The sequence below is a fragment of the Ranitomeya imitator genome, chromosome 3 (genome assembly GCF_032444005.1).
Source record: "Ranitomeya imitator isolate aRanImi1 chromosome 3, aRanImi1.pri, whole genome shotgun sequence".
NCBI lineage: Eukaryota > Metazoa > Chordata > Amphibia > Anura > Dendrobatidae > Ranitomeya > Ranitomeya imitator.
The window spans coordinates 661,171,939-661,186,626 of record NC_091284.1 but is presented as its reverse complement, the minus strand read 5'-3'; the positions used below and the strand labels follow the sequence as shown (position 1 = coordinate 661,186,626).

Sequence of the window (14,688 nt, the reverse complement as noted above, 5' to 3'; positions counted from 1 at the left end):
ACTGACAACTTTCTTCCATGGTATAAAAAGCAGAAACGTGCCTTCAGGAGCAAAATCATCTTCATGCATGACAATGCACCATCTCATGTTGCAAAGAATACCTCTGAGTCATTGGCTGCTATGGGCATAAAAGGAGATAAACTCATGGTGTGGCCACCTTCTTCCCCTGACCTCAACCATATAGAGAACTTTTGGAGTATTATCAAGCAAAAAGATCTATGAGGGTGGAAGGCAGTTCACATTAAAACAGCAGCTCTGGGAGGCTATTCTGACTTCATGCAAAGAAATACAAGCAGAAACTCTCCAAAAACTCACAAGTTCAATGGGTGCAAGAATTGTGAGGGTGATATCAAAGAAGAGGTCCTATGTTAACATGTAAGAGGCTGATCATACTCTCTAAGGGCAGGGACACAGGATCGTTTATATCGGATGAGTACTACAAGCATCCATGGTTAGGATAACACTCGTACCCATGTTATGCCTTACACACCAACTTACTCACTACTCTGGGCCATGCTGTGAGTTCTTTTTTCTGCCAGTTCCATGCTGTGTGCCTCATGTCTTCTGCCTGCTTTGTGCATGATTCCTGGCTGTGTGCATAAGGGGGTGGTGCTGGCAATTCCTGATTCTTATTGAGACTGTGTGCACCTTCCTAACGTGTCCCCTGCCAATTACCAAGAGGCTTCAGGTACCTAAGGCATCCCCACCCATTGGAGGATGCCTGAGCAGCTTTCTCCCTCAGTTAGTGTCTTGCTACTCAGCTGCCAGGTTCTGTCCTGTCTCTGCCATTCTGGGGGCTGCATACCCAGGCCTAAATCCTTGTCCTGTTCTTGTTCTCATGTCCGTCCCTGTCTGTACTCTGATCTATATCTGATACTGTTGGTTCCTTGTCTGTTTGCCTTTCTCACTTTGCTGTGCGTACCCTTGTGGCTCTGCACCTCCCTGCTCTGCTCGCTGCAACCTTGCGTCACTGCTTTGCTCGCCGCAACCTTGCGGCACTGCTCTGCTCTCCGCAACCTTGTGGCATTGCTCTGCTCGCCGCAACCTTGCGGCTCTGATCTGCGCGCTTCAACCTGTGGCTCTGCATCTCTATGCTTGCCGCAAATCTGCGGCTCTGCTTTGTTCTGCTGTGCCCCATGCAGCTCTGCTCTGCTTGCTGCAACCTGTGGCTCTGCGCCTTTCTGCTCTGCTCGCTGCAAATCTGCAGCTCTGCTCTGTTCTGCTGTGCACCTTGTGGCTCTGCTCTGCTCGCTGCAACCTGCAGCTCTGCGCCTTTCTGCTCTTGGCCTTGCCCCCAGCAGTTCTTCTCTTTGCTCTGCCTCCATTGGTTCTGCTCTTGGCTCTGCCTCCAGCGGTTCTGCTCTTGGCTCCGCCTCCAGTGGTTTGGCTCTTGGCTCCACCTCTTTCAGCTCTGCCCATAGCTCTGCCTCCTGTGGTTCTGCTCTCAGCTCCGCCTCCTGCGGTTCTGCTATTAGCTCCGCCTCCTACATTTCTGCTCTTAGTTCTGCCTCCTGTGGTTCTGCTTTGCACCCGCTCCTTATGGTCCTGCTCTACTTCTGTTCTGCAATCTGGGGGTCAGGTCCCTACCTGTTCCCATATACTTTCCTGTCTGAACAGGTCCCCACCTGTTTCCATATACCTGCCTGTATTCCGGTCCCTACCTAGTCAGTACCTGTCCTGCCAGAGTACCAGCCATGTCTGCCTGTCCTGCCAGCCGTGCCCGCCTGACATTGTCTGAGCTGTGCCCACCTGCCAGTGTCTCAGCCATGCCCACCTGCTAGTGTCTCAGCTGTGCCCACCTGCCAGTGTCTCACCCATGCCTGCCTGCCTGTGTCTCAGCCGTGCCCGCTTGCCTATGTCTCAGCTGTGCACTCAGCCATGCCCGCTTGCCTATGTCTCAGCCGTGCACGCCTGCCTGTGTCTTAGCCGTGCCCGCCAGCCTGTGTCTCAGCCGTGCCCGCCAGCCTGTGTCTCAGCTGTGCCTGCCTGCCATTCAAGCCCGATGTCTGCTCCTGTCCTACCGTTCTGTACCCCGGTGGGATCAGCAGCCACAGCCAGACACCACCCTGGAGTGGTACCTGGCAGCTACCTGCCGCACAAGCCTGACCTCACCATCAGAGGCTCCAGTGAACACCAAGGTAGCTGCTTAGTCACACCCCTTCTAGGGTAGTCTGGTTTGTGGCACAGTGGGGCCACAACCCCCGCTCTCGCGCCAACCAGTCAGGGTGCGAGCATTACACATATTCATGTTGATTTTTTTGGAAGTCGCTTAAGCCGGTGAATTAGAACAATTTCGATTTCAATTCATGTAAATCACTCAAAAATGTTCACTGACATTTTACGTAGCAGAAGATTGTGTGAGCCAGAGAAGGCTCACTTGTCCTTGGATGGCAGGCCGATGAGCTTCCTCATAGTGCTATGCCATCACACAGTATATCACAGCTAATCAGGAGGGATTATCACACAAAAGCAGAAACAGGAAAAGCGGTAGCCAATTTGTGGTGAATCTGAATAGTGAAAGAACATCAAATCTAACAGCTTAGCCATAGAGAAAGTGAGAGGAAGCCATAAAACACTGAATAAACTATACAGATAGTGTGTGACAGCACGGCAATGAATAACGATTACCATCCATTTCCCAACAGCCATTTAAATTGAGGTCACTAAGGCTGTGTTTGTGGTAAAGATTTATGAAAGGGGTCCTGGGAGACCTTGGACTGTTATTCACATCATTTATTAGCAAAATACTTCCAAAAATCAAGTCATTTTGAAAAATTCAGTGAAGCTGTAGAATTGAAATTTAATGGGAATATATGTCACCTACTTTTTCATATATAAGCTGTGGCCACCTGAACAGGAGCCGCGACAGAAACAAGGAAGAGGATGTCATCGCATAAAGATGGGAGGCGCCGGACCTGGACCTGACGCCCATCGGACCAGACCGCATTGGACCGCCCTCCCCCCCTCCCCCCCCCCCCCCCGGTGAGTATATTCTAACTTGTTTTTCTTATCTTTCAGGTTACATCGGGGGGCTTATCTACAGCATTACAGAATGCTGTAGATAAGCCCCTGATGGCGGTGGCTAAAGCTTATATACGAAAAAGTAGGTGACAGAATACCTTTAAAAAGATTCATTCATCTCTACTGCTTACTATAAAAACAAAGCAATAGTTTTCATTATGTCGAAATAGACCCACATAGCAATTTAAAAGTTTAAGAGTGCAAAGATCAGTTTTTTGGCAAACATTTGTTTAAGGTGACCTTTCTAAGTGCTACCCTGCCAAAAACTATGATTCAAACGGACTCAGACATTAAAACATGAACTAATTTTAATTTACTCTTTATCATGTCACAAGGACAACAAATTTATTGGAAATTCTTTTGGTTTCAACATTGCATCACAATGTGCCACAGCTGTAACCTTGACATACGCCTTATGAACATGGGTATCATGTGTGTATACAGGGGAATTCTCCATTCAGTTTATGCCACAAACCAGGTGCTTAAAACGCTCACATTTTTGCTGAACAAGTAAATTAGATTTTTGATAAATTTAGCACAAGATTTCTGTGGTTTGGTTTTTCTAGTCCCTTTTTCTAAAAGGACAGCAAAAGGAATTGCTCTAGTGTTAACATACATCATGCGCCGTTATGATAATTTGTCTCAAAATAAATTATAAGAAAGGGAGAGAAATGGAAAAAAGAATGACATCAAATAATCCCCTTAAATTAAGTTTACTAAGTTAGACTTAGTTAGACAAAGTTGGTTTTAGCCTACTTTCACACTAGCGTCGGCGTCGACCCGTCGCAGTGCGTCGGGCCAACATACCGACGCATCCTGTGACAACGCAGCACAACGGGGGCAGCGGATGCAGTTTTACAACGCATCCGCTGCCCCACTGTGAGTTGCGGGGAGGAGGGGGCAGAGTTCCGTCCGCGAATGCGCGGTCGGAAATGGCAGACACGACGCACAAAAAAACGTTACATGGAACGTTTTTTTGTTCCGACGGTCCGCCACAACACGACGCAACCGTCGCACGACGGTTGCGACGTGTGGCAATGCGTCGCAATGTGTCGCTAATGTTAGTCTATGGGGAAAAAACGCATCCTGCAGACAACTTTGCAGGATGCGTTTTTTCTCCAAAACGACGCATTGCGACGTGCATCGTACGACGCTAGTGTGAAAGTAGCCTTAGGCCATGTGCACATGTTCAGTATTTGGTCAGTATTTTACCTCAGTATTTATAAGAAAAAAACAGGAGTGGAACAGTCAGAGGAAAAGTATAATAGAAACATATGCACCACTCCTGAATTTATCACCCACTCCTGGTTTTGGCTTACAGATAGTGAGGTAAAAAAAAACTCACCAAATACACTTGGCCTTAAAATACATCAAATTTATCAAAGAAGATTCCTATGCTGAAAAAAATGAAAGAGGCAAAATGCTTTATTGGTGGCCTCTTTCTAAAACACAAACTCCTCTTTCATGTCCCAAAATTAAGATGATTATCTTCCAGGGGTATGTAATGACACAAACCACTTAGGGAACGTTCCAACGATCGCTAAAGTAGCAGCATTTTGGATGTAGTGTATTTTAACTGCCTCCAATGCGATGCGTTCTAATCACGCGTGCAAATCTGCATGTATTCACTGAACCATGTGGATTTACCACATCCAATATATTGGCTTCTGTTGTGGAGACTAGAGTCTTCACAAGAGAAATTGACATGCTGTGGACCTGAAAGACACGCAGCATGTCAGTTTCCGAGGGTGATCTGCAGGTGCACATACAGCATTTCTAGAAATCCCATCCTCTATGCTGTAGCTCCTGGCCACTATGGTTTTGACGCTGCATAAATAAGTGCAGCGCCCCAGAGTCCTGGTCGTTGCAGTAATGTAGTTCTTCCACAAGGGGGAGTGATATTACGTCTGATGGCACTAAAGAAGTTCACCCTGCCATGTATCACAAACCATTCACCACACTTCACACTCCAGTCTACCAGGGGGAGCAAAGGTTCTATCTACTAAGCCACTCCTCACATTAGGGTAAAACTGGTGGGTTGGATAGAAAGTTAGAGAGAAGCTGACTGGGCTTTGCCCAGGCAACACCTGTCAGGCAGACAGCAGGAAAGAAGGAACACCACAAAGCTGCAGGCAGAGGGCCCCAGACAGGGGTGGGATGCTGTCGGAGGTCTAGCACGAGACAGAAAGACACGGAGCTGCGCCTGCAATCCATGTGGCAGCATCCTAAGGAAGGACAAGAAAGGAATTGTATTGTAGAAAGTGAGACACGAAGTCATAGTACAAGGAGAAAACCAGAAGATTTCTGCCCTGAGAGAGGCTGCCTCCTTCTGTGGCCGGAACACCGAGGGAGTAATAGATTCTACGCTTTACTTCAGAGACCGGCAGCAGTCAATTGCAAGTTGGCTGCCCGACCTTAAATACCTAAGAAGACACGGTGGCAAATTTTGGGGGTCGGGGTGTCTCTAGGGTCCCTATAAACAAGCCTCAGGCCATCAGTCATATGGGTTTGTCCTATCCACACCATCTGGGGGACAGAGAGGAAGAGATAACATCGAGAACATCTACAAGAGTTGTGAGGACCTTAGCGAGTTGCTCAGCAGGGAGGTACTACAACACCCAGGCGCCCAGGGGTATCATACTGTGTATAGGGGAGCCGTGGGCACATCTTACTGTGCATAAAGGAACTGAGGGCCCACTATACTGTGTATAGGTGGGCTGTGGGCCTATTATACTGTGTATTGGGGACTGTGAGGACATCATACTGTATACTGTATATAGGGGAGCTGTGGGTCCACCATATTGTGTCAAGGGGAGCTGTGAGCCTATAATACTGTGTATAAGAGAGCTGTGGGCCCACTACACTTTGTATTGAAGCTGTTGCATCATTGCACTGTGAATAGGAGAGTTGTGGGCTCAACAAACTGTGTATAGGGGAGCTGTTGAACCACCATATTTTGTATAGGGGAGCTGTAGACTCACCATACTGTGCATAGGGGAGCTGTGGGCCCAATATAATGTGCTTTGAGGCCATTATACTGTGTATAGGGAAGCTGTGGAGATATCATACTGTATATAGGGGAGCTGTGGGCCGATCATACTGTGTATAGGGGAGCTGTGAGCCCATTATACTATGTATAGGGAAGCTGTAGGGACATCATATTGAAGCTGTTGCATCATTGCACTGTGAATAGGGGAGTTGTGGGCTCAACAAACTGTGTATAGGGGAGCTGTTGAACCACCATATTTTGTATAGGGGAGCTGTAGACTCACCATACTGTGCATAGGGGAGCTGTGGGCCCAATATAATGTGCTTTGAGGCCATTATACTGTGTATAGGGAAGCTGTGGAGATATCATACTGTATATAGGGGAGCTGTGGGCCGATCATACTGTGTATAGGGGAGCTGTGAGCCCATTATACTATGTATGGGGAAGCTGTAGGGACATCATATTGAAGCTGTTGCATCATTGCACTGTGAATAGGGGAGTTGTGGGCTCAACAAACTGTGCATAGGGGAGCTGTGGGCCCAATATAATGTGCTCTGAGGCCATTATACTGTGTATAGGGAAGCTGTGGAGATATCATACTGTATATAGGGGAGCTGTGGGCCGATCATACTGTTTATAGGGGAGCTGTGAGCCCATTATACTGTGTATAGGGAAGCTGTAGGGACATCATATTGCATATAGGGGAGCTGTGGAGACTATCATACTATGTATAGAGAAGCTGTACATGGGGAACACAGGGGACATTATTACATTTTAATTTTATATTAATATCTGCCCTCAGTCACTGGCTTTACTACTCTGGCGGAGAAAATTGCGCGGGAGCCCACGCCAATATTTTCTGCGATTTAACCCTTAAATATAATAGCTAGAGCGCCCAAATTTTGCACATACACACTACTAACATTAGTAGTGTGGAATATGCAAAAAAAAGAAAGGGGATATGAAATGGTTTACTGTATGTAAACCATGTCTTATATTATGTTGGGTCTCCCTGACATATATATATGTATATATACCTATTCTATGTGTAGATATCTACTCTAATCTAACTTGTCAGTGTGATTTTACTGTACACTGCGCTGAATTACCGGCTTTTCAAAGGAGACCCATGCGTAAAAATCGGACAGCAATACGGATGTCATACGGATGTTGCGATAAAAAAAAAAAAAATCGCATCACACTCGCATGACACTCGCATGACACTCGCAGACGTTACATCCATTTTTTCTGTCCGTAAATCGGACCGTATTTTTTCTCACAAGTGGAAAGGGGCCCTTAGGGTGAGACACCACAGTTGTAATCAGTGTTGCCTGCCTAGGGGCTTTCTCAGCTGTTTCATCCCCCCTGAGCCGAACCCCTTAGCTACGCCTCTGCTGCTGTGTCATTTTTACTGCAGAGTTAACGCTGTAAAGAGAAAACACGAAAAACAATGACATGATTACAATTTTCTCACTATTTCACTCCTCTTAGAATTGTTTCCCCTTTTTTCAGTGCATGATACATGATAAAATCAATGGTGTCAATCTAAACTGCAATCTAAAGTGCAACTCGCCCTATAAAAATAAAAAAAAGTTATGGCTCTTGGAAGAAGGTGAGTAAAAAACCGAAACCACAAAAAGTAGAAAATTGGCCCTAGGGGTAAAGAGTCGTTAATTCTGAAAATCAGTGGTGGTCTCTACTGAGGAGATTCACCAGTTTTGATATGCTGAAGCAATAATCTGAAAAGGCAGGTTTTCTAAAAGAAACGACAAGTGTAGCAATGTGGACATTGAGCTTTAAAGTTTAACTGAAGTGTAAACAGCCAACAGTCCTGAACTGGAGAGTGATTGAGATCTTCCAGCAATAGGGCTTCCGACCATAAACGTATTCACATCTTGCTGGAAATGAAGACCTATTTATTATTATTTCTGTTGGGCTTTTTCCTTGAGAAGATCCATGTGGCCACTTCCAGGTAATATATAATAAAATTATTATCACATACACTGTGCCAAACTATATAGTATAATGGAAGTCACTGTTGAGGGAATCTAAATATATAACTATATATTTAAGTTGACATTGTCTACATTTTGACCTCCAAGGTTAAAGAAACAAAATTAGAATCTGTCAGGTAGCAACCACCACCAAGTAAAAATACTTATCTGACGTAACGTATTGGTATGAATAATATTGCAGAATATGGTGCCTGGTGTGAATAGAACAATTTTCAGCATACAAAGTACAAGAACAATCTCTATCCGGACAATGTGCCATGGTGGCATTTTTTGAGACTTCAAGTGTAAAGCAAGCTAATTGACTTAAAGGGGCTGCCCATTTTAAAATGTTATTGACCTATAAAGGTTATTGACCTATAAATAACAATCACAACTGCTGCCCACCTTCCCTAAGTCCAGCACTGCCTCTCTGTTGCGGCTATGGTTTTTGTTGACAGGCTTCAGTGGTGACACCATGCCGAGAGTGCACATCATTGCTGAAATAGATGGTACAAACAGCTGAGACTAGTAATTGACTGCAATGCCCACTGGGCTGTAGTTGTGACATCACTGTTGCAGACTGTCAAAAAAGATCAGCCCAGCAACGGAGAGACAGTGCTGTATCTGGAGAGAGTCAATATCAGCTCTATTTGATATCTTATAGGTCTGTAACTCAATGGAAAAATTAGGTTTTAAAATTGTCAATGCCTTCAATGCTGCTCTGGATTACCAACCATGCATTAACCATAAATAATTCAGAAGCAGTACAATATATGGGACAGTTGTTTCTAATAAAACATTACATATGTATTTGCAAAGTTGTTCATTTTTTATAGATTAAGGCCCAGATTCATCAAAGTGATTACCCCACAATTCTTTTGAAAATTGATTTGAAAAGTTGCAAAATGTTGAAAGTTTTGGCATATTTATAGAAATTTTGCGCAAATCCACCAAAATGGGGCAGGGCATGATGCCACTGCTCATCTAATTCATGATGAGCTGTGGTATACATAACGCTAGAAGTCTTACGCCAGTCTGTGACTGGAGTGAGATTTTGGGTGAGGCACATAGAAGCGCATGCCACTTGCGAAACACTAATGAGTTATTCAGTGGGGTGCGCCTCTTAATGAATCAGAAATAGTGATGAGCGAGTATACTCATTGCTCGGGTGGTCTTCGAGTATTTGTTTAGTGTTCGGAGATTTAGCTTTTGTCGACACATCTGCATGATTTACAGCTGCTAGCCAGCCTGAGTACATGTAGGGGTTGCCTGGTTGCTATGGAATCCCCACATGTAATTAAGCTGTCTAGAAGCCGCAAATCATGCAGCTGCGGCAAGGAAAAATAAATCTCCGAGCAGTCACAAATACTCAGAGACCACCCGAGCGTGCTCGGGAAAACCCAAGCAACGAGTATACTCGCTCATCACTAATCAGAAGCATCTAACTCTGGCATGCCACTGTGATGTTCATGCCGATCTTGATGAATCTGGGCATACATTTTTATGTACAGAAAAAAATTAAATGGTTGCCTGGCCATAATAGCTTATGAGCTAATTTCAAAAATCTCCACTTACACTAGTTTTCTTGTCACATACGTCCTTGGCATATAAATACATTTAGTGCTTGAGATCCTCAAATATAGTATATATGTAACACATTGTGTGTGTGAAATGGGCCACAATGAAAAAAGGCATTGCTTGTCATATAACAGACTAAGATGCAAATAACCATCCAAACCTATATAGAAAAGAAATACCAAATGTACTAATCAATATGAAAATTGTATACTATTTAACACAAATAAATCCCAGAAGAAAGTATCCAATGAAACAAATATCACATATATAAGTTTTTATTAAGTAACAATTAAAAACATGATTGTACAACACAATAAAAAATCATGTGTGACATAATTAGAACAAGAATAATGAAAACATGATGGTAATAAAGTAAGGGGGCAAAGTACGCCGCCCGGCCAGCACAAGTTTTTAATTATAAAAAGTCATCCACATTGATAACCAAGGTAGAAATGGTAATGCTGCCCACAATATAAACATTCAATATACATATATATATATATATATATATATATATATATACATATATATATATATATATATATATATATATATATATATATATATATATATATATATATATATAATTTTATTTGTTTATACAAAATATCAAAAGTGAGAACTAGAATAGAAGTAAAAGTGCATAATGCATAGTATATAGTGTGATGATATAGTATATTTGAATGAATGTGGTCAACAATGACCAAAAGAAAATGGGATGAGGCAAATCAATACATAATGAAATACTGACCAAGACAGCACACACCGCCACCTCACTGCACTCCAATGCATGTTTCGCTACCGCTTCGTCAGGGGTGCCGCTTGAAAGATCTTCGTGCCATTTCCGTGCAGCTACGCCATCGAAGGGTGCAGGCACAGCAGTGACCTTCCATTTCAGTGCCATTTTCTGCCACTTCAGCCGCCATCTTAGTAATATCAGTCCTCTGTAAATTTGTAGTCACATCCAGGTTTCTTGTCACCTCCAGGGCATCCGTTCCTCCTGAAGTCTCGGCTTTAGTCACATTCAGTATGGTTACAGTCTTTTCCCTTTATTCCTCCGCTTCGGCTTCACCACTATATGGGGCAGCGAGATCCTGCCCACTATGCCAAGTGTAGGAAACCGGGGCTAGGGTTGCTGGGGCCAGGGAAACCGGGTCACAGTGAGGCTTCACTTTAACTTCAGCTTTTTTACTAAACACAGCATTATCCAGGACACAGTCAATCATAACAATTGGCAACGCTTTCCCTTGCTTCATCTCTCTGCCGCTAAGCCTGTCCTCAGGACGGTTTGTTTCCTCCGTTCCCTCAGTGTCCTCAATGCCCAGAATTTCTGCTTCTCATGGGGGTATTCTCTGCCATTTTGCACGGGTCCTTAGAATAGCGACACAGGCAAAAATCTGCCACATCTTGGATATCATGCTCCCGTTCTACCTCTGGTGTCGCTGTGCTTCATTCTGTACTCTGGCTGTTATGGACCTGGTGGTTAGGAGCACCCGGAAAGACCTGATGGTTAAACTAACACAGGACAAGCTCTGGGAAGTGGGAGCTCTGCTGACCGCAACCCCTAATCCTATCACACACACTAGAAATAGCCGTGGAGCGTACCTAACTCTGCCTAGACGCCTCTTCACAGCCTAAGAGCTAACTAGCCCTAGAGATAGAAAATAAAGCCTACCTTGCCTCAGAGAAATTCCCCAAAGGAAAAGGCAGCCCCCCACATATATTGACTGTGAGTTAAGATGAAAGTCACAAACACAGAAATGAAACAGGTTTCAGCAAAGGAGGCCAGACTTACTAATCAGACCGAGGATAGGAAAGGTATCTTTGCTGTCAGCACAAAAAACTACAAAAAGACCACGCAGAGTGTGCAAAAAGACCTCCGCACCGACTCACGGTGCGGAGGTGCCACTCTGCATCCCAGAGCTTCCAGCTAGCAAGGCAAAATCATGAAAGCAAGCTGGACAAGAAAACAATGAACAAATAATTAACTAGCAGGGACTTAGCTTCTGCTGGAGTAGACAGGTCACCAGAAAGATCCAAGAACGAACTGAACCAGTACAAGAACATTGACAGCTGGCATGGAGTAACGATCTGAGTGGAGTTAAATAGAGCAGCCAGCCAAAGAATAAACTAAGTCACCTGTGGAAGGAACCTCAGAAGCAGCAGCTCCACTCACAGCCACCAGAGGGAGTCCATGGACAGAACTCGCCGAAGTACCATTCATGACCACAGGAGGGAGTTCGATAACAGAATTCACAATAGTACCCCCTTGAGGAGGGGTCACCGAACCCTCACCAGAGCCCCCAGGCTGATCAGGACGAGTCAAATGAAATGCACGAACTAGATCGGCAGCATGAACATCAGAGGCAAAAACCCAGGAATTATCTTCCTGACCATAAGCCTTCCACTTGACCAGGTACTGGAGTTTCCGTCTCGAAATACGAGAATCCAAAATCTTCTCCACCACATACTCCAACTCCCCCTCGACCAACTCCGGGGCAGGAGGATCAACGGAGGGAACCATAGGCGCCACGTATCTCCGCAATAACGACCTATGGAACACATTATGGATGGCAAAAGAAGCTGGAAGGGCCAAACGAAATGACACAGGATTGAGAACTTCAGAAATCTTATACGGACCAATGAAACGAAGCTTAAACTTAGGAGAGGAAACCTTCATAGGAACATAACGAGACGACAACCAAACCAAATCCCCAACACGAAGTCGGGGACCAACACAGCGCCGGCGGTTAGCAAAACGTTGAGCCTTCTCCTGGGACAATGTCAAATTGTCCACCACATGAGTCCAAATCTGCTGCAACCTGTCCACCACAGTATCCACACCAGGACAGTCCGAAGGCTCAACCTGCCCTGAAGAGAAACGAGGATGGAAACCAGAATTACAGAAAAAAGGCGAAACCAAAGTAGCCGAGCTGGCCCGATTATGAAGGGCGAACTCAGCCAAAGGCAAGAAGGACACCCAATCATCCTGATCAGCAGAAACAAAGCATCTCAGATATGTTTCCAAAGTCTGATTAGTTCGTTCGGTTTGGCCATTTGTCTGAGGATGGAAAGCCGAAGAAAAAGACAAATCAATGCCCATCTTAGCACAAAAGGACCGCCAAAACCTTGAAACAAACTGGGAACCTCTGTCCGAGACGATGTTCTCCGGAATGCCATGCAAACGAACCACATGCTGGAAAAACAATGGCACCAAATCAGAGGAGGAAGGCAATTTAGACAAGGGTACCAAATGGACCATCTTAGAGAAGCGATCACAAACCACCCAAATGACCGGCATCCTTTGAGAGACAGGGAGATCTGAAATAAAATCCATGGAAATATGCGTCCAGGGCCTCTTCGGGACCGGCAAGGGCAAAAGCAACCCACTGGCACGAGAACAGCAGGGCTTAGCCCGAGCACAAGTCCCACAGGACTGCACAAAAGAACGCACATCCCGTGACAAAGAAGGCCACAAAAAGGATCTAGCCACCAAATCTCTGGTACCAAAGATTCCAGGATGACCAGCCAACACCGAACAATGAACCTCAGAGATAACTCTACTAGTCCATCTATCAGGGACAAACAGTTTCTCCGCTTGACAACGGTCAGGTCTATCAGCCTGAAACTTCTGCAGCAGCCGCCGCAAATCAGGGGAGATGGCAGACAAAATTACCCCCTCTTTGAGAATACCCGAAGACTCAGGAACACCCGGAGTGTCACGCACAAAAGACTACAAAAAGACCACGCAGAGTGTGCAAAAAGACCTCCGCACCGACTCACGGTGCGGAGGTGCCACTCTGCATCCCAGAGCTTCCAGCTAGCAAGGCAAAATCATGATAGCAAGCTGGACAAGAAAACAATGAACAAATAATTAACTAGCAGGGACTTAGCTTCTGCTGGAGTAGACAGGTCACCAGAAAGATCCAAGAGTGAACTGAACCAGTACAAGAACATTGACAGCTGGCATGGAGTAACGATCTGAGTGGAGTTAAATAGAGCAGCCAGCCAAATAATAAACTAAGTCACCTGTGGAAGGAACCTCAGAAGCAGCAGCTCCACTCACAGCCACCAGAGGGAGTCCATGGACAGAACTCGCCGAAGTACCATTCATGACCACAGGAGGGAGTTCGATAACAGAATTCACAACATCTGGCCCCCTGGATACTGACTGCTGGGCCCACTCTGACAAACCTTGCGGGGCCCGGTGTTGCCCTGGGCTAGTCAGCCCTATGTTCCACACGGGCACCCCGGCCCCAACTGCCTAAACTTGGGAAAACCTCACTACTTATCCCACTGTGTTCCTCCTACAATTAACTTTTACTATCCAACTAATAATGCCCCCATCTAGTTGCCAACTTAGGGTACTACTCCCCCTAGCACTATATGTAATGAACGGCCTGGGGTACTCACTTTCCCTATCAACAATAACGGTGCAAAACATGTAACCAATAATATAATACAGTTCAGGTGTAGCAATACTATTATGCATGGCTGGTAATACACTTGTACGTGTAGCAGTACCAGAAAATATGGTGTGATAATACACCAGATAGTGTAGCAGTATCACATTAAATAAAACATCTTTCACAACCCTAACATATTACAGACTTGTTGTGCAATGGACTGGGGTATAATATGCTAAATTCATAATGAGGTGTGTGGCTCTTAATGAATTTGGGGCATTTTTTCAGCTGATGGGCACCAGCGAAAGAGATGAACGCTGTGTGCCATAAATGCTAAAGTCACAGCTGAGGTAGTTAGGCTTGGCTGGAGTGTCACATGAATATGATATATGTGAAATGATATATGTGAGAATGCCACAGCTTATTCCCTACAAATCATTTTACTATGATAGCAAATTGGCATTGCTGCTTAACCCCTTTACCCTCAAGGGTGGTTTACATGTTAATGACCGGGCCAATTTTTACAGTTCTGATCACTGTCCCTTTATGAGGTAATAACTCTGGAACGCTTGCATGCATGCTGGTGATTCTGACAATGTTTTCTTGTGACATACATCAGCACAATTTCGGAACCAAATTTTTTTTTTAGGAAGTTATAAGGGTTAAAAGTTGACCAGCAATTTCTCATTTTTACAACACT

At 44.9% G+C, this 14,688-nt stretch overlaps 1 protein-coding gene across 1 annotated transcript in view; it reads left to right on the top strand.

Annotated features, from left to right (window-relative positions):
- Positions 1-7,838: 7,838 nt before the first annotated feature.
- CPB2 (carboxypeptidase B2) overlaps positions 7,839-14,688 on the top strand; it is a 112,622-nt gene continuing 105,772 nt past the window's right edge. The window contains exon 1 of the mRNA XM_069760224.1: positions 7,839-7,982. Coding sequence (XP_069616325.1) covers positions 7,915-7,982 — 68 coding nt within the window. The 5' untranslated portion in view covers positions 7,839-7,914. The remainder of the gene's footprint in view (positions 7,983-14,688) is intronic.